Source organism: Myotis myotis, unplaced genomic scaffold, assembly GCF_014108235.1.
Source record: "Myotis myotis isolate mMyoMyo1 unplaced genomic scaffold, mMyoMyo1.p scaffold_m19_p_29, whole genome shotgun sequence".
Taxonomy (NCBI): Eukaryota; Metazoa; Chordata; class Mammalia; order Chiroptera; family Vespertilionidae; genus Myotis; species Myotis myotis.
Window position 1 is genome coordinate 161,881 of NW_023416334.1, and position 19,883 is coordinate 181,763.

Here is a 19,883-nt window from a genome sequence, read left to right on the forward strand (position 1 = left end):
GTCCTCAGAACAGAGAGGCAGAAGATTGAGTCAGAGAGTAGATGTGACAACAGCAGTAAAGGCTGGAGTAATGTGAAGAGGAGTCCCTGAACCAAGGAATGCTGGTGGCCTGCAGAAGCTGGAAAAGGCAAGTAATAAACCGATTTTCCTCGAGCCTGCAGAAGAAATACAGCTTGCTGAAACCTTGATTTTAGGACTTCTGATCTCCAGAACTAGAAGATAATAAATTTGTGAGGTTTTAAACTATTATGTTTGTGGTAACTTATTACAGCAGCAACAGGAAACTAATACAATGTCTTTCATCATATTTGGAAATTTTTAGACATTATTTCAAATATTTTTTTTCTGCCTCATTCCTTTGCTACTCTTCTTCTGGGGCTCCCAAATGTTAGTTCACTTGATGTCCCACTGATTTTTTAGGCTGTTAATTTATCTTCAACCTTTGTTCTGTTCTTCATATTGAATTTCTATTGAGATTTTTCATGTTTCCCGATCCTTTCTTCTGCCATCTCAAACCTCCTAATGAGCTCCTCCAAAGAATTTTTCCTCCCACTGCCATTTTGTTTGACTACCTCCACCTCAGGTATTTGCTCCAGGATGCTCCCAAGATTCCCAAACCTGACTTGGACCCTGAAGACCTTGTGCTCTGCTAATTCCCTAAGTGTTCTTCTAACAAAGCAATCTCTCCCCTGGGTTTACTTGTCTGTTTCCCTTTCACTGCCTTCTGTGTCATTTGTTGGATAAATTAATGACTCTAGTTACAGAGCATACAGGGGAAGGTGACTGATTCTGATTAGAGACTGGGGAAAATTTCACAAAGGGTGTAGCAATTCAGCTGGGACAGCACTGCTTAAATCTGTAAAGCTCCTCAATGCTCCCTGGATGAGGCCCACCCTGACCTTCAAGATTGGGTCTCAGGCCCTAACCGGTTTGGCTCAGTGAATAGAGCGTTGGCCTGTGGACTGAAGGGTCCCAGGTTCGATTCTGGTCAAGGGCATGTACCTTGGTTGCAGGCACATCCCCAGTAGGGGGCGTGCGGGAGGCAGCTGATTGATGTTTCTCTCTCATCAAGGTTTCTAACTCTCTATCCCTTTCCCTTCCTCTCTGTGAAAAATAAATAAAAAATGTATTTTAAAAAAAAAGATTGGGTCTCAGGTTCTCTCCTACTCTCTGCTGGAGTCATCAACTAACACTCACCAGCCCTCTGAGATTCCTACCTTTCCCTTACTTCCTGTTGTTTGCAGACATTCTCTCTGTAGGGAAATGCACCCAACCATTTGTCAGTTTCAAAACACTTTATGTTCCTTTATTGCATAACCCCATGTTTCTTATTACCAGAAATTTCAACATATCATTTGTTACCTATAGGTTATAATGGGGTTAAACATGTTAACTCAGAACAGTTCAAAACTAACTATGAACATGGTAACTAAACCTGGACTCAGATTGATGGAGAGAAAAATGCCAATCACAGCCATGGCCCCATCCTTTGTCTACAGCACTTTGTGTGGTGTATCTGGCTCTGCAGCACAGCTTGATTAGAATTTGGAAAAGCTCACTAGGTCAAAAGCTCATTCTGGTAATAGTCGATTACATATCTCAAAGTTTGTGCCCAAACACCTCAAAAAAGACAGCTTCCAGCTTTTGCAGGTGGATCTGTGTGTAGCAAGGAAAGCACAAAGTTCAGACAATGTTCAAGTCTCCTCAGCTTTTACTTCTCAGCAGGCCCTCTCACGTTTCTTCTGTATGTGCATGTAGGGTCTGTGGGAGTTTATCAAGCCTGTCCCACTTGCAGGACCTCTGTGAAGTTCCCAGCTGGTCCACCGTCCACTCATTGCCCATAAGGGCCACAGCCTCAAACTAGCAAAGCTGTTAGCCTTCACCACTCACCTGCCACCAATGTTGCTACCTTACTGACAAAGCTTCTGGCATGATGCTTTGGCTTCTGCTCCAAATACTTGGCCTCCTCCAACAGTGAGACTGCTGGTCTTCAGGCTTGCCCTGCCTTGGTTAAACTACTGCACTGACTGCTCAGTGTGGCTCAGTGGTTGAGGATCATCCTACTTACCAGGAAGTCACGGGTTGAATTACTGTCGGGACACATGTAGGGGTGTGCAGGATTGATGTTTCTCTCTCATTGATGTTTCTATCTCTCTCTCCCTCTCCCTTCCTCTCTCTGAAATCAATAAAAAACATATTTTTAAAAATCTACAATTTAAAAAACCCCACAAAAACAAAACTACTGCATTGACTGATGAGCTAGGATTATGGGATGGAAGCCACCACCCCAGACAATAATACAGGATTCTCACTGGTCTTACCTAATGTTCAGTGGTTTTTCATGAAAAAATGTCTCCCAATTTGTTGTATGTCTTTGGTCAATTTCCAGACCTCTGATATGGTTGTTTTTGACAATTTTATCCTGTTTTATAGTTGTTTTTTGTTGTTGTTGTTTTGAGATTTGCCAATTTCCTCACTCTGCCATACCAGAAGTCTTTTCCCGTCACAAGGACTTTTAAATAGAACTTTTTCTACTGCTAGAAACAAATAAGCTGACAACAGTACAAACCTAATCAAAGATAAATATGTCTCTCAAATATTCCTATTTCAATGTCTTCTCTGTGCCAAATTAAGTTAAAAACACTGAGAGGAGTGCATGGGTTTGAACGGATGGCAGGCCCGTCCCCCTGGGTCTCCCATGTGCCCCGTGCCAGAGCAAGCTGCGGCCTTGAACCATTGCCCGGGCCGTAGGCTGCAGGCACTGAAGCAGGTTGCACAGGGGGAAAAGATGCTGAGAGGAAAAAAGCAATTATCCTTCATTTAATGTTGGGGATGGAGATACTAATCACTGCAAAACTTTCTTCTTCTTGTATAAATTCACATTTCCTCACTGAATCCAGTTCCCTTGGCCTGGTGTCAGTTGCTACAGATGTCCAACCATACCTTCCCTCTGTTATAATTATTTCTTACAGTTCAGTGGGTTTTCCCCACTAATATCTCTTTAAATTTCAGTCTGTCTTGCTTTTTCACTAAGATCAAGTTGCCAGCTACCATTTTTCTATTAGAATATAAATGAGAGATGTGAATAATAATTTCAACCGTTTATTGATACAGTAAACTGTGTTTGGAACCAGGCAGACCTTAGTTTGAATGCCAATAATCAGGCTAAATGATTGTCTTTGAATAATTTATTTAATATTTCAACCAGTTTCCTCTCCTGCAAAATATATCTCACATCTGCCTTACACAGTTGCAGTAAGGATTAGATAAGTATATGTATGTTAAGAAGCCTTCTATATGGCCCACAATCCTTCACGCCTCTGAATGCAGTAGAAAGAAATTTATGACAACTCCAAACCAAAAGTACATTTTTATTTCTAATATAATTAATTTTTTGTTTTGTAACTCTAACATACATGACCATTAACTAAAAAAATTTACTACACAGATCCTAAAACAAACTAAAAAAAGTTAATTTTTAGCCTGTTATCATATATGGCTGTTGTGGAAAAAAATATTTATAACAATTACTAACTTTTTTAGTGTTTGCAATGTGCCAAGACACTGGGCTATAAATAAACTTCATACGCATAATCTCATTTCATCCTCATGGCAATCCTAGGAGGTAGGTATGATAGTTATTTCCATGTGCTAAATGAGAAAACACCTTAAGTTGCATAGTTACTAACTGGCAAAAAAGACCCTGGCTGGTGTGGCTCAATGGTTGAGCGTTAACCTATGAACCAGAAGGTCACAGTTTGATCCGGTCAGGGCACATGCCTGGGTTGCGGCTCAATCCCCAGTGTGGGTGTGCAGAAGGCAACCGATCAATGATATTCTCTTTCTCTATCCCCCTTACTCTCTGAAATCAATAAAAAAAATTTTAATGGCAAAAAAGAGATTTGAACCAGGTATTTAGACTCTAAAGCCCACATTTTTAACTCTTAAGTGCATCAAATAGGTGGTCATGTAAAAAAAAAAAAAAAAAAACCTTAGTAGAAGCCTTAAAGAGGAAGGATTCTAATACTATCTAGGTGGTAAATAGATCCCTAAATTCAGTCTGATCACCCAAACAGAATAGAAAGGTTTTTATGAGATAAGTGACTGTAAATAAGCTCATTGCTTAACAGGAACTCAGTACAATTTCCTTGAGCTAGTTTACCTAATATGTTAAGCCAATCTGGATTATAATACTATATGCATAGAGAATTTTGAAATAATAGTTTACTAATATACCAGTAATATCTAATTTAGCAACAGCTAAGTCCTACTCACATGAACCTGGAAAAATTTACATTTCCATTCAAAACTTAGTGTTCCAAGTACAAACATGTCCTTACTGAATAAAATAGGAGTTAACTGCAGCAGGTAACCTCAAACTATCATAAGCAATGTTCAATTAATTCAGCGGCCTTCAGCATGCCTCTCCCTCCAATAAGCCAAGTCTTGGGCTATTGTGAATTTAAGAAGATGCAGAAGGTAGAATCCAAAGGAATTTGTTGAACTTCTTACATTGGTGGGTGGCAAGAAGCTTCCAAGCTAAATTTACAGGACATTCAATCTCAATTTTCATTCCCATGCTTACGGCCTTCCAGTCAGGCTAGTGGAGAGTTCACTTCCCCATTAAAATCAGAACATTACCAACAAAGAAAGGCTTCGTACTGTGCGTTATAACTGAGTGGGTGTGAGAAATGACATCGTTAACATGAAAAAGGACAAGTCCTCAAAGGGTTAACTACCAGAGACAAAACTTTTGACTGGAATCCAGCAGGATCTGGAACCACAGATAACATTTTTCTTGAAATAACGGGCTAGATCTAACCACTGGAGGGCATCCTAGCCATGCACAACTGCAAGGAGCTCACTTGAAACTCATCTCCAGGATAGTCTCCAGGCTGTGCGTTCTGTGGTCCAACACTTCCTGCACTGTAAATAAACTTTAAAGTAAATTTTCCCTTTTGCCAAAGGGACAGAGATCTTTTCTCCCTCCTTTTTCTTAAAGCATTTCTTTGAAAAACCCAGTATTTTTAACTCCTTCCTCTGTTCCTTTGGTATGTCTGCAAATCTTTTAAAAGGCTAAATAAACTAGCTCTAGCTCAGCCAGTGTGGCTCAGTGGTTGAGCATCGACCTACAAACCAGGAGGTCACGGTTCGATTCCCAGTCAGGGTACATGCCTGAGTTGTGGGCTTGATCCCTGGTGTGGGGCGTGCAGGAGGCAGCCCATCAATTATTCTCTCATTATTGATCTTTCTATCTCTCTCCCCCTCTCCCTTCCACTCTGAAATCAATAACAATATATTTATTAAATAAGTAAGTAAGTAAACAAACTAGCTCCAGCCACAGACACTACCCAGAAACTTATTTCTGAAGGGCCTAGAAGTCATCTCTTTTCAATGAAAACATTAAGGAAGAAATTCAGTCACCCTGGGAGGTTACATGACTACCTGCTCATAGAGACTAGAGATTTTCGATTTTTCCTTCAGATAAAGGTAATTAACTAGCACAGATGACCACCCCTATTACCAGGTGAATTGAGGGTGAACTATAAAAGCACAGAAGGGAGATGGTGCCATCACGTCTTCTTACAAAAGGAAGCTGGAGACTGTGATGTTTTAAATGATGGGATTGCTTCTTTGTTTTTGTAATAACAGAACTATTTTCTTCCTTTCTACATTTGTAGGAACAATTTTCCAGGTTGGCAGATTTTATTTTTAACTTTCCCCCCACATAAATGTGAAGAACAGTCTACACTTCCTACTGGGCCACCTCATTCGGCTTTCTTGCCCGCAATGACAGAATTATTCCTCCCTGACCAAAGCTCTTAGGGACCTAGCCCGTTCTTGCTGTCTGAGTGTCAGACCCTCATCACTGCCTCTGTGACACCTCTACTTGGATTATTTCAAGGACATTTTATTCAAAACTGAACTCATGCTCTTCCTCCAGTGTCCTATTCCAGATGCACAAGCCAGAAAAGGAAGCAGGAGCCCTGACACCTCCCTCCCTTTTCAACGGAACGAACCTCTAAGCCCCTGCAGCACGCCCCCGGCCGGCCCCCTCGCTGACCGCCCCCCTCGCTGACCGCCCCCCGCCGGCCCCCTCGCTGACCGCCCCCCTCGCTGACCGCCCCCCGCCGGCCCCCTCGCTGACCGCCCCGCCGGCCCCCTCGCTGACCGCCCCGCCGGCCCCCTCGCTGACCGCCCCGCCGGCCCCCTCGCTGACCGCCCCCGCCGGTCCCCTCGCTGACCGCCCCGCCGGCCCCCTCGCTGACCGCCCCGCCGGCCCCCTCGCTGACCGCCCCGCCGGCCCCCTCGCTGACCGCCCCCCGCCGGTCCCCTCGCTGACCGCCCCGCCGGCCCCCTCGCTGACCGCCCCGCCGGTCCCCTCGCTGACCGCCCCGCCGGCCCCCTCGCTGACCGCCCCCCGCCGGTCCCCTCGCTGACCGCCCCGCCGGCCCTCTCGCTGACAGCCCTGCATCTCCCGAGGAGCCAGGGGCCTGACCCAGCAGGCCTGCGGGTGCCCCCTGTGACGCCGCTTCACCGGCTCCCACATTCTTCAGAGACGCCCCACCTCTTTCGCACCATGAGCGCTGCACGCTCTGGGCTTGGCCACCTCTCCAGCTTCATCTCCCGGACTCCTCGCTCCCTCGGTCCTCCAGCCCCAACGGGAGCTTCAGTTCCGTGAGGACAGAGACCATGCCTATTTGCTGACGCCATGTCCCGAGAACAGTGCCTGCCACACAGCAGATGCTAAATAAATGTTTAAGAATAATGTTGGTAAAACAATTGTAGCATCTGACATGGAAGGCAAATAAAACATGAACTAAATTATGCATGGAAAGGAAATTACGCATGTTTGTATCCTAGGTGGCTAACACCGGGCTTGGGCCATAGTGGGGCTAAAACTATGCTTGTTAAATCCGTTTGCAAACCAGAGACGAATACAATGAAATACAACAACGGCACTCCGTGTCTGCCGGCTGCGCAGTGCAGGCCCAATGCCGACGGAGTCTCACTGAGGTACTTCTCTCCTCTAACCCCCTTCCCGTCCCGTGGACAACCAGAGGTCTAACCCCGTGCGAAGGAGGCTGCCTCCCAGACGGCGCAGGGCCGTGCGCGCATTTCAGTCACCGGCTCCTCCGGAGGCTGCCGGCGCCGGGCCGCTGCGCGCGCGGGACAACCCTGGGAGCGGGCGCCGGCGAGGAGGGCGGGACTGAGGGAGACATCGGAAGCCGCCACCCCGGGTGCGGGCTCGCCCTCCGCCCCGCCTCCTCGCTAACCGACGCGACACGGGGCTAAAGGGCAGCCCGCCGCCGGCGCCCGCCATGCGGAAAGGACGGCGCAGCCGGGAGCAGACGCCCTTCGGGGCGCGAGCCGGGCCGCCGCCTCAGTCCGCGCATCTCCGGCCGCGCACCCGAGCGCCACGAGCCGCAGGCTCCCCACAGAGGACGCCGCGCCCGCGCCCCGCTCGCTCGGCACCTCGCGCCTCCCTGCGCCCGGGAAGGGGACGCAGCGCCCGGAGACGCCCGCGCGCCGAGGCTCCAGGCGGGACGCAGGCCCCCGCCCGGGGTCCTTCCCCCCAGCCCCTACCTGGGCGCCGCAGAGACCATGGGTCCACCCACCGCGTCCTCCGCCCCGGAAGTGACGTCAACTCCCTCTGCCAAGCTCCATCCAATTACAGCTCTCAGGCTGCGCAAGCGCGTTGGCCATGCTGCCCTCGGGGCGCAGGGTCTAAGGACCGCCTCCTACTTGCGTGCTCCCTCCATCTTCCCGAGGGGAGCTGGGAAGGTTTTGTTTTGGGCTCCCGCACATTTGAGGTGGGGGGACAAATTTGGACATGTGTGCTACACCTACCAAGACTTTTAGAAAGCCATAGTAATTAAAATATTACTGTATGACATTGGCGCAAAGATAAACCAAAAAATCAATGATGTCAAAAATAATTCGAGAAGTAAATATGGAGATCTGGTTGGGTTTATTAAGTGATTCATGACTGGGGAAGCATCTCACCCAGCAAATAGGAGCTCCAAAGGACTGCAGAAAGGGAAAGTTTTTTTCTATTTTTCAATGCCAGGTTGTTACAGAGAGCCGGAATAAATCAAGCAATGATCAGAGTTTGGAGGCACACTTCATTCACCGCCGTAGGCTCAGAGAAAATGAATTCAAATTCTAAGCAGAGCTACAAGCAGAACTTCTCTTTTTATAAAGAGCCGGCCCTATGTGTGCTTAGCGGCTATCTCGCTGGGGGCCTTGAAAACAGCACAGTTCCATCCAATTAAAAAATACACCAGGCATGGCATTGAGAGTATGGGTGTATCTAGTCTCTGGCTTACAAGATCAGACAGCTACGTTTATCTTCCACATTATTCAAGGAGGCTAGGAAGCAAAGTTATTTTTTTAGAATAAGAGGCCGTCTAAAGAATAGCAGAGAATTCCAAACAGTAGTTTTACAAAATAGGGGTTAGCCTTCTCAAGGTGACATGCATGATTGTATTAGTTTCAGGTGTACACCCCAGCGATTAGACATTACATAACTTACTAAGTGATCACCCCAGTAAGTCTCACACCATTGACACCATACACAGTTGTTAGGATGTTACTGACCATAGTCCACATGCTGTACTTTACATCCCCATGACTATAGTCACCAAAGTACCAATTTGTACTTCTTCTTCTTTATTTTTTATTAGTTAAGGTATTACAAATGTGTCCTCATCCCCCACCTTAACCCCCAACCTCCCCCCCACCCCCCGCACACTCATGCTCCCATCCCCCTGTTGTCCATGTCCATTGGTTTGGCTTATATGCATGCATACAAGTCCTTTGGTTGATCTCTTCCCCTTACCCCCGCCCTCCCCTACTTTCCCTCTGGGGATTGATAGTCTGATCGCTGTTTCTCTGTCTTTGGATCTGTCCCTGTTCATCAGTCTATGTTGTTCTCTATAATCCACAAATGAGTGAGATCATGTGGTATTTATCTTTCTCTGACTGGCTTATTTCACTTAGCATAATGCTCTCCAGTTCCATCCATGCTGTTGCAAAAGGCAAGAGTTCCTTTTTTTTTTTTTTTTTTTACCGCAGCATAGTATTCCATTGTGTATATGTACCACAGTTTTCTAATCCACTCATCTGCTGATGGGCACTTAGGCTGTTTCCAAATCTTAGCTATGGTGACAATTTCTGCTTCTTAATCCCTTCACCTTTTTCACTCATCCCCCCAACTCCATCTAGCAACCTTCAAAGTGTTCTCTGTATCTATGATTCTGCCTCTGTTTTGCTTGTTCTTTTTTTTTTAATCCTCACCTGAGGATATTTTTCCATTGATTTTAGAGAGAGGGAGAGACAGAAAATTGCTGTGAGAGAAACTCATCGATTGGTTGCCTCCTGCACACGCTCCCACCAGGAGGAGCCTGCAACCGGGGTATGTGCCCTTGACCAGAATCAAACCCAGGAACTTGGGTCCGCAGGCCAATGCTCTATCCACTGAGCCAAACCGGCCAGGGCTGCTTGTTCATTTAATTTCCTTTTTAGATTCAATTGTTGGTATATGTGTACTTATTGCTATGTTATTATTCGTATTTTCTTTTTGTTGTTGTTAATTCTCACCTGAGGATATTTCTGCCCCTAACACAGGAGACCTTATACAGCACGACTTACTTTAGTGGGACTCCAGTGCTCATAGAGTCCGCCCTTTGAGTGTGTCTGCTTATGGAACTGGTTGGGTGGTGCTGCTTCAAGGTGGTCTGAAGCTGTCCACTAGGTGCACTGGTGCTGGGGCCTCCCAGGAGGTCAGCCACTGCCTGTGTTCTGTCCGAGGCCACATGAGCTACAAAGCAATCTGCAGATGGATGCTACTTGTGCTGGGCTTGTAAGTGCGCATGCAAGGCCATGCTGTGAAGCAAGGCCGGCTGCTGCTAGCACTGGATCTGGGGCCACTTAGTGAGAGGTATGGTCCATGCTGAGGCCAGCTGCTGCTTGTTTGAGAGATTTTAGGGAAATCTGAAGCATGAGCCAAGACAGGCCATTTGGATAGAAAAGCCAATGAAAACAGTTTGGGTGCACCTGGAAGTTGGTTGGGGCAGAGTCTCAGGGAATCACCAGTGTCATCTCCTGGGAGCCTTGTCCACGTCCTGGGTGCTGAGTTCTTGTCCGACATGGTGGGTGAGCTCCAGCGCTGGCCTGGCAGCCTGGGCACCAGCATAGCCCTGGCGAGGACACAGGTTCTGGCACCACCAGCCTGCAGCCGCCGCCGCCACTGCCACAGTCAGCAGCAATGCCATCGCTGCCACCAGCACAGCCCTGGATCTCCCATAGGCAAAGCAGGGGATCTCCATGTTGCTGCCTGTAGCTCCCGGGATTGGTTCGCCCCTTTTCTGGCAGCTGACAGGTTCTGGTGCAGCAGCCGAGTTGAGTTCACATCAGGGGTTGCCAGGTCCTCAGGAAGCTGACCTTGTCATCCAAGCTCCATGCATTTAGGGAGATGGTGCTGCTGTCCATCTTGTGGATCCAGTGCCTGCCTGACCTGGGGTTGCCCCCCGTAGGGTGCACATGGGGGGAGCTCCTCCTCCTGGGGGGCGGCGGGGCGCTGGCCGCCGGACGCTGTAATTTACTGCCACTCAGCATAACCACCATTCAAAACCTGCTCTCAAGCGCTGACCAGTTTGGCTCAGTGGATAGAACGTCGGCCTGTGGACTGAAGAGTCCCAGGTTCGATTCAGGTCAGGGGCATGTACCTTGGTTGCGGGCACATACACAGTAGGGGCTGTGCAGGAGGCAGCTGATCCATGTTTCTTTCTCATCGATGTTTCTAACTCTCTATCCCTCTCCCTTCCTCTCTATAAAAAATCAATAAAATATATATTTTTAAAAAATCTGCTGAGAGACAAGATGGTGGCAGAATAGGCAGACGCTTCCCAAGGCTTGTCCTGGAGCAAACAGAATGAGCAGCTGAAACAGATAACATCCACCCCCGAATTGGCGAAGTATACTCAGCTGGTGAGACAGTTTGCAGCCAGGAAGGGCAGAATTCCCCTGGAAAGGTAAAAACCAGGGACCTGGGCAGGAAAGTTTGCCAGATCTCTGAGCCCAGAGGGTCAGAAGGAGACCTCGTGACACCCAGCCGCGTCCCTTGGGACAGGCACAGCCCCTGACTGGGAAAAGGAAATCTGCAAGACTGTTGGCACCAGGGGATTTGAGATCTGGGTTCCATAATTACAGAGGACTGAGCCTAAAGGGGGCTGCCTGAAGCGCTGACCAGACCATGCAGTGCCATGCTAGAGAGCAAGCCACATAACCAAACACCTGGAAAGGAGGAGCAGCGACGCATGCAGCTCACTCCCGTCCAAAGAGCAGCAGCCGTGCAAGCAACCTAGCCCCAACTGAGGAGCAGCAGACTTGCAATCAACCTGTCCAAGTCCAAGGAGCAGTAGCCCCACAAGCAGCCCACCACATCAGAGGAACAACAGCAGCGTGCAGCCAGCCCCCATTCAAGGATCAGCAGCCATGTGAGCAGTCGGCCCCAGTTCAAGGAGTAGCAGCTGCATTTGTAGCCAGCCCCCATCAAAGGAACAGCAGCCTCGTGATCAGCAAACCCTCTGTCTGAGGAACAGCAGCTGTGTGAGAAGCCTCCCCCCACCAGCCAGAGGAGCCACCACGACTGTGAACAGCACCCACTAGAGGAGCTGCTGCCAACTGAGGAGCAACTGCTACCACAACCGCCCGAGGAGCAACCGCAGCCCAAGGAGCCACAGCCACCCAAGGAGCAGCCCCTGAATGACTCAACATCTAGATATGTCGGTGAGAACAAACATGGGTAGACAAAGAAACCCCCAAAGGAAAGAAGAGAAGGACTCACCAGATAAGAAGCTAAGCGAAACAGAGGCATGCAACATGTCAGAAAAAGAATTCAGATTAAGGGTCCTAGAGTGCATAAACCGAATGGAGGAAAAAATCAACAACTTATGCAAGAATCAAGAACAAACAGATGAAAAAATCAACAACTTATGTAAGAATCAAAAAGAAATGGATGAAAAAATCAATAACTCATGTAAGAACCAAGAAGAAATGAAGAGTGATATAGCTGCAATAAAAAACACCATTGAAAGTTTCAACAGTAGACGAGGAGAAGCGGAGGACCGAATTACCAAATTAGAAGACAAGGAAACAAAACACACCCAAACTGAACTGAAATTGGAGAAAAAAATTAAAAGACAGGAAGAGAGCCTAAGGGAGTCATGGGACAACATGAAACGAAACAACATACGAATAATAGGGGTGCCAGAACAACAGAAAGAGGAACAAGGGTTAGAAAACCTATTGGAAGAAATAATATCAGAAAACTTCCCTGAGGTGGGGAAGAAAAAAGTCACACAAGCACAGAGAGTGCCAAACAAGATGAACCTGGAAAGACCCACGCCAAGACACATCATAATTACCATGGCAAATGTTCAGAACAAAGAGAGAATCTTAAAGGCTGCGAGAGAGAGATGGAAAGTTACGTACAAGGGATCTCCCATTAGATTATCAAATGATTTCTCAACAGAAACACATCAGACCAGAAAAGAATGGATGGAAATTTACAAAGTGATACAAAGCAAAGACTGAACCCAAGAATACTCTATCCAGCAAGGCTATCATTCAAAATAGAAGGGGAAATAAGAAGCTTCACAGACAAAAAAAGGTTAAGGGAGTTTATCACCACCAAGCCAGCAATGCAAGAAATGCTAAAGGGACTGGTGTAAAAAGAAGAAATAAAAAGCTAAGAAAGAAAACAGGCACAAAAAATAGAAATGGCTACAAACAAGTAACTTTCAATAATAACTTTAAACGTAAATGGACTAAATGCTCCAATCAAAAGACATCGAGTGGCTGAATGGATAAAAAAACATGACCCATATATTTGCTGTCTACAAGAGACCCACCTCAGAAGAAGGGACTCACACAGACTGAAAGTGAACGGATGGAAAAATATCTTTTAGGCAAATGGAAATGAAAAAAAAAGCTGGGGTAGCAATACTTATATCAGACAAAATAGACATCAAAGTGAAGGCCATAACAAGAGATAAGGAAGGCCACTTCATAATACTAAAGGGATCGATACAACAAGAAGATATAACTCTGATAAACATATATGCACCAAATGCAGGAGCACCCATTTACATAAAAAAAACCTCCTGAAAGATATCAAGGGAGAGATCGACAACAATACAATCATAGTAGGGGACTTTAATACACCACTGACATCACTGGATAAATCCTCTAGACAAAAAAATCAGCAAAGAAACAGCAATCCTAAATGACTCACTAGATCAGATGGACTTAATTGACATCTTCAGAACATTTACCCTGGAGCTACGGAGTATACATTCTTCTCAAGTGCACATGGGACATTTTCAAAGATAGACCACATATTGGGTCACAAGCAAAGTCTGTCTAAATTCAAAGAGATTGAAATCATATCAAGCATCTTCTCAGACCACAATGGCATAATATTAGAAATAAACTACAATAAAAACAACCCAAAATACTCAAACACTTGGAAGCTGAATAGCATGTTATTAAATATTGATTGGGTTACCAATGTGATCAAAGAAGAAATTAAAAACATCCTGGAAACTAATGACAATGAAAACACAACAATCCAAAACGTATGGGACACAATGAAAGCAGTCCTGAGAGGAAAGTTTATAGCCCTACAGGCCTACCTCAAAAAATGAAAAAAATGGTAGTAAATCATCTAACTCTACATCTCAAAGAATTAGCAACAAGAAAAGCCGAGAAAGAGAGCAACAAGAAAAGCCGAGAGTGGGCAGAAGGAAGGAGATAATAAAGATCAGAGCAGAAATAAATGACATAGAGACCAAAAATAACAATACATAAAATCAACGAAACCAAGAGCTGGTTCTTTGAAAGGATAAATAAGATTGATGAACCTCTAGCCAGGCTTACCAAGAAGCAAAGAGAGAGGACCCAAATAAACAAAATCAGAAACGATAGAGGCGAAATAACAACAGACCCCACAGAAATACAAATGATTGTTAAAAAATACTATGGACGCCGAAACCGGTTTGGCTCAGAGGATAGAGCGTCGGCCTGCGCACTGAAAGGTCCCAGGTTCGATTCCGGTCAAGGGCATGTGCCTTGGTTGCAGGCACATCCCCAGTGGGGAGTGTGCAGGAGGCAGCTGGTCGATGTTTCTCTCTCATTGATGTTTCTAACTCTCTAACTCTCTCCTTTCCTCTCTGTAAAAACTCAATAAAATATATTAAAAAAAAATACTATGGACAACTCTACTCCAACAAACTAGACAACCAGAAGGAAATGGACATATTCCTAGAAAAATACAACATTCCAAAACTCAATCAGGAAGAATCTAAAAATCTCAATAGGCCAATAACTATGGAAGAAATTGAAGCAGTCATCAAAAAGCTTCCAGCAAACAAAAGCCCAGGGCCAGACGGCTTCACAGGGGAGTTTTACCAAACATTCAAGGAAGAACTAAAACCTATCCTCCTCAGACTACTACAAAAAATTCAAGAGGAAGGAACACTTCCAAGCTCATTCTATGAAGCCAGCATCACCCTAATACCAAAACCAGGGAAAGACAACACAATGAAAGAGAATTACAGGCCAATATCGCTCATGAACATAGATGCCAATATCCTCAACAAAATCTTAGCAAATCGATCCAGCAGTACATCAGAAAGATCATACACCATGACCAAGTAGGATTTATCCCAGGGATGCAAGGATGGTACAATATCAGAAAATCAATAAACGTGATACATCCCATAAACAAATTGAAAGAAAAAAACCACATGGTCATATGAATTGATGCAGTAAAAGCATTTGACAAAATCCAACACCCATTTCTGATAAAAACTCTCAGCAAGATGGGAATAGAATGATCATACCTCAACATAATAAAAGCCATATATGACAAACCCACAGCCAACATCATACTCAATGGACAAAAACTAACACCATTTCCCCTAAGAACAGGAACAAGACAGGGATGCTCACTCTCACCACTCCTGTTCGACATAGTACTGGAAGTATTAGCCATTGCAATTATACAAGAAGAAGAAATAAAAGACATCCAAATTGGAAAAGAAGAAGTAAAACTGTCCTTATTCGCAGATGACATGATATTATACATAAAAAACCCTAAAGACTCCATCAAAAAACTATTAGACTTAATAAATGAATTTGGCAATGTAGCAGGATACAAAATTAATGCCAAGAAATCTATGGCATTTCTATACACCAATAGTGACCTTACAGAAAGAGAGACTAAAAAAGCAATCCCATTTACCATCGCACCAAAAAAATTAAGATACCTAGGAATAAACTTAACTTAAAGAGGTAAAAGACCTCTACTCAGAAAACTACAGGACGTTGAAAAAAGAGATAGAGGAAGACATAAACAGATGGAAGAACATACCATGTTCCTGGATTGGTAGAATCAACATCATTAAAATGTCCATACTACCCAAAGCAATCTATAAATTCAACGCACTTCCCATTAAAATACCAACAGCATATTTCACAGATCTAGATCAAACTCTCCAAAAATTCATCTGGAATAAAAAAAAAAAGACCCCGAATAGCTGCAACAATCCTGAGAAAGAAGAACAAAGTAGGTGGGATCTCAATACCAGATATCAAGCTGTATTACAAAGCCACTGTTCTCAAAACTGCCTGGTACTGGCACAAGAACAGACATATAGATCAATGAAATAAAATAGAGAGCCCAGAAATCAACCTGAACCAATATGCTCAATTAATATTTGACAAAGGAAGCAAGAACATACAATGGAGTCAAGACAGTCCCTTCAATAAATGGTGTTGGGAAAATTGGACAGATACATGCAAAAAAATGAAACTAGACCACCAACTTACACCATACACAAAAATAAACTCAAAATGGATAAAGGACTTAAATGTACGACAGGAAACCATAAAAATTCTAGAGGAATCCAAAGGCAACAAAATCTCAGATATAGGCTGAAGCAATTTCTTCACCGATACAGCTCCTCAGGCATAGGAAACTAAAGAGAAAATAAACAAATGAGACTACATCAAAATAAAAAGCTTCTGCACAGCAAAAGAAACCATCAACAAAACAAGAATGCCCACTGCATGGGAGAACATATTTGCCAATGTTATCACCGAAAAGGGTTTAATCTCCAACATTTATAGGGAACTCATACAACTTAATAAAAGGAAGATAAACAATCCAATCAAAAAATGGGCAAAGGACCTAAATAGACACTTTTCAAAAGAGGACATTCAGAAAGCCAAGAGACATATGAAAACATGCTCAAAGCCACTAATCATCTGAGAAATGCAAATCAAAACAACAATGAGGTACCATCTCACACCTGTCAGACTGGCTATCATCAACAAATCAACAAACGACAAGTGCTGGAGAGGATGTGGAGAAAAAGGAACACTCGTGCACTGCTGGTGGGAATGCAGACTGGTGCAGCCACTATGGAAGACAGTATGGAGTTTCCTCAAAAAGTTAAAAGTGGAACTCCCATTTGACCCAGTGATCCCACTTCTAGGAATATATCCCAAGAAACCAGAAACACCAATCAGAAAGGATATATGCACCCCTATGTTCATAGCAGCACAATTCACCATAGCTAAGATCTGGAAACAGCCTAAGTGCCCATCAGTAGATGAATGGATTAGAAACCTGTGGTACATCTACACAATGGAATACTATGCTGCTGTAAAAAAGAAGGAATTCTTACCATTTGCAACAGCATGGATGGAACTGGAGAGCATTATGCTAAGTGAAATAAGCCAGTCAATGAAAGAAAAATACCACATGATCTCACTCATTTATGGATAATTAAGACCATTATAAACTGATGAGCAAAAATAGATACAGAGGCAGAGCAACATCGAACAGACTGTCAAATTGCAGCGGGAAGGCTGGGGAGGGTTGGGGGGCAGAAGCGGGGGTAAGAGATCAACCAAAGGACTTGTATGCATTCATACGAGCATAACCAATGGACACAAGACACTGTGGGGGCATGGGAGGCTATGGGAGGGTCAAGGGGAGAAAAAAAAAGGAGCCATATAGAGATATTCCCATCAAATGCAGACCCCCCCCCCCAATACTTCCTGCTACCTCCATCCTTATCACTCTATGTTCACGTTTTACTTCACTTACATCTTCTTTTGGGAGGCTGCCCATTGTCTTCACTAGCAAGAAGTGCAAACAAGGATCCTGGAAGGCTGGTGACCCTTGAACCCACGGCAGGGCCTGAGTTATGCACCGATTGTCTAGTCCTGACAATGGGGGCTCAAGCTATTTCCTGATCAAATAGTCTCAGAGTAAATCCTTCTAATATTTACTGACCTTTAAGATAGCCTGTCTGCTACCACAATTACCTGCTGACTAAGGGCTTTATGTTTAACCAAAGTTGAATAAAAGGCTGGCGAGGCCTGGGCACCGGTGGAGGTCCTTCCCCTTGAGTTGGACTTGCCCGCCTGGCCCCCGAGTATTTCCAAATTATCTCTTGTCTCTTCTCTTTCATTTGTGTGTGGCTCCTGTTCCCGATCCTGAACCCTGAACCACGCAGGACGTGGGGGGAAACACATACAACATCTTCTGCCTTCCTTTTCCCATCCCGCCTCTGTGCTTCCCTCCACATCCACTGATGCCTTGTTGCTTTCCCTTCCCTCTTTATTATAACTCTTCATCCTACACACTAGTGCAGCCTACACATATTTTCAACCTATGCACTAGAGAGCAGGTATAGTTGACACACTACAACCAGGGAACCAAATCCAGCCCATCTGTTATTGTAAATAAAGTTTTATTAGAACACACACACACAAATCTGCTCTCAAGCTCCTGAACACCAGGCAGTGAAACCTGTGCTCGTCTTGGGGGTGATGTTGTACAGACTGGAGAGAAGTCGCCCTGCCATCTGGGCCCAGTCCTTGCACTGGTTGTTGTCATGGCCCGGGGCTGTTTCCCGACAGGGAGTAAGTCACAGTTTCTGGCTTGCTGCCCGTGACACTGATTTGCCAATAAACAAAAAGTTCATTTAAATTGAAACTCTTTTCTTCCGAGTGAATGCAGCTGAGCTCAACGTTGCTCTGACTTCTTTTTCTTGAACATGATCTTGCAGGCCACTGAGCAGCAGTCGGCGCAGACCAGCACTGCAGCCTCCGCTGAAGTGAGCTCCACATCGTTCAGGGATGGATGGATGGAAGGAGGGAAGGCCGCAGGCTCCACGTCCTCTCCGGCCCTAGCTTTCCCCTCCTGCCCGCCAGCTTAGCTCTCCAACCCTGCGTGTCTCCCGGGCCACGTGCTGCCACGTTTAAACATTGAAGGCTCTGAGAAGCCGGCCGCAGGGAAACCACTTCATCGTTGCTCTTCCGCGTTGGTGAGCCCTGGCCCTCTCGTTTTCTGGTCTGGGAAGGGCTATGCAGAGCTGCGGAAAGCAATTAAACACGCTGTTGGCTCGGTTCCCAGCCAGCCCTCTGGGCCCCTTGGTCAGTGCTCCCCACTCCTGCCCCCACGGGCCAGGTGTGTGCCACTGAGGTGAGGGAGGTGGACCCCGAGGGAACAGGGTGCCCGCCCTGCAGAGGCCCCCAGGAAGGGCCTGGGATCCTCGGCACCCAGCTCATCTCTCCCATGTGCGGCTTTCCATCCTGGTGACTTTCTGTACCTGGCCCATCGTCCTTGCTCTGCTCACTGTCTGTCTAACTGCCTACAACAGAGCCTTGGGCTGGGGAGCCTCCTAGTTCTTCAGGGAAGACTTCTGCAGCCAAGTTATCCCTCCCAACCTTTACCTGTCACATGGGGGTGTGAGGCCAGCGTGTTCTGTGTCTCCGCCCCTCCTACCCGTCTTGACATGGCTGCTTCTTTAAAGCCCTAGTTGTAGAGCTTCCATTCAGCCTGATGTCAGGCCCTCTGAATGATGATTGTTCTGTAGTTGTAATTTTTGTTGTTGTTGTTGTTGTTAATATTCACCAGAGGATATTTTTCCATTGATTTTTAGAGAGAGTGGAAGGGAGAGGGAGAGACACAGAGAAACATCAATTGGTTGCCTCCTGCAGGCACTCCAACCATGTCCAGGATTAAGCCTGCAACCAAGGTACGTGCCCTTGACCGGAATCAATCTTGCAACCCTTCAGTTTGCATGTTGACACTCTATACACTAAGCAAACTGGCTAGGGCTATAATTATAATCTTGATGTGGTTGCAGGAGAAGGAGATTTCCATGTTTACCTATGCTGCCCTCTTGACCATAAGTCCAAAAGTGAAAGCTTTTAATTTTTTAAAAATATGTTGTTATTGATTTCAGAGAGGAAGGAAAAGGGAGAGAGATAGAAACATCAATAATGAGAAAGAAGCATTGATCAGCTGCCTCCTGCATGCCCTCTACTGGGGATCAAGCCCACAACTTGGCTTTGCCTTGACCAGGAATGGAATCGTGATTTCCTGGTTCCTGGGTCAATGCTCAATCACGAGCCACACCAGCCAGGCAAAAAGCGAAAGCTTTTTTACTTTTTTTTATTTTTTAAGGTACATTTTTATTGATTTCAGAGAGTAATGGATAGGGAAAGAGAGACAGAAACATCAATGATGAGAGAAAATCATCGATCAGCTGCCTCCTGCATGCCCCACACTGGAGATCTGCCTCCTGCACGCCCCACACTGGGGATCAAGCCTGCTACCCAAGCATGTGCTCTGCCCAGGAATGGAACCTTAGTCGAACCATGACCTCTTGATTCATAGATAGACACTCAACCACTGAGCAATTAAACATGGAGTTAACTTATTACTCAGCAATTCCACTCCTAGGTATGTACTCCGAAGGAAGTTGAAAACATACATCCACAAAAACCTTGCACAC

The 19,883-nt window shown here is 45.6% G+C and overlaps 1 protein-coding gene and 1 pseudogene across 2 annotated transcripts in view; one reads left to right on the forward strand and one right to left on the reverse strand.

Moving 5' to 3' along the window:
• Nucleotides 1-19,883, reverse strand: part of DHRS7B (dehydrogenase/reductase 7B) — an 83,574-nt gene that overhangs the window by 48,621 nt on the left and 15,070 nt on the right. The window contains exon 1 of one of the 2 annotated variants that reach the window (XM_036296454.1): nt 7,588-7,661. The exons of the other annotated variant lie outside the window; for it this stretch is intronic. Within the exon in view, the coding sequence (XP_036152347.1) occupies nt 7,588-7,607 (20 nt within the window). The 5' untranslated portion in view covers nt 7,608-7,661. Of the gene's footprint in view, nt 1-7,587; nt 7,662-19,883 lie in introns of those variants that run through there. 2 annotated transcript variants of the gene reach the window in all.
• On the forward strand, nt 2,655-2,781 carry LOC118649421 (annotated as a pseudogene).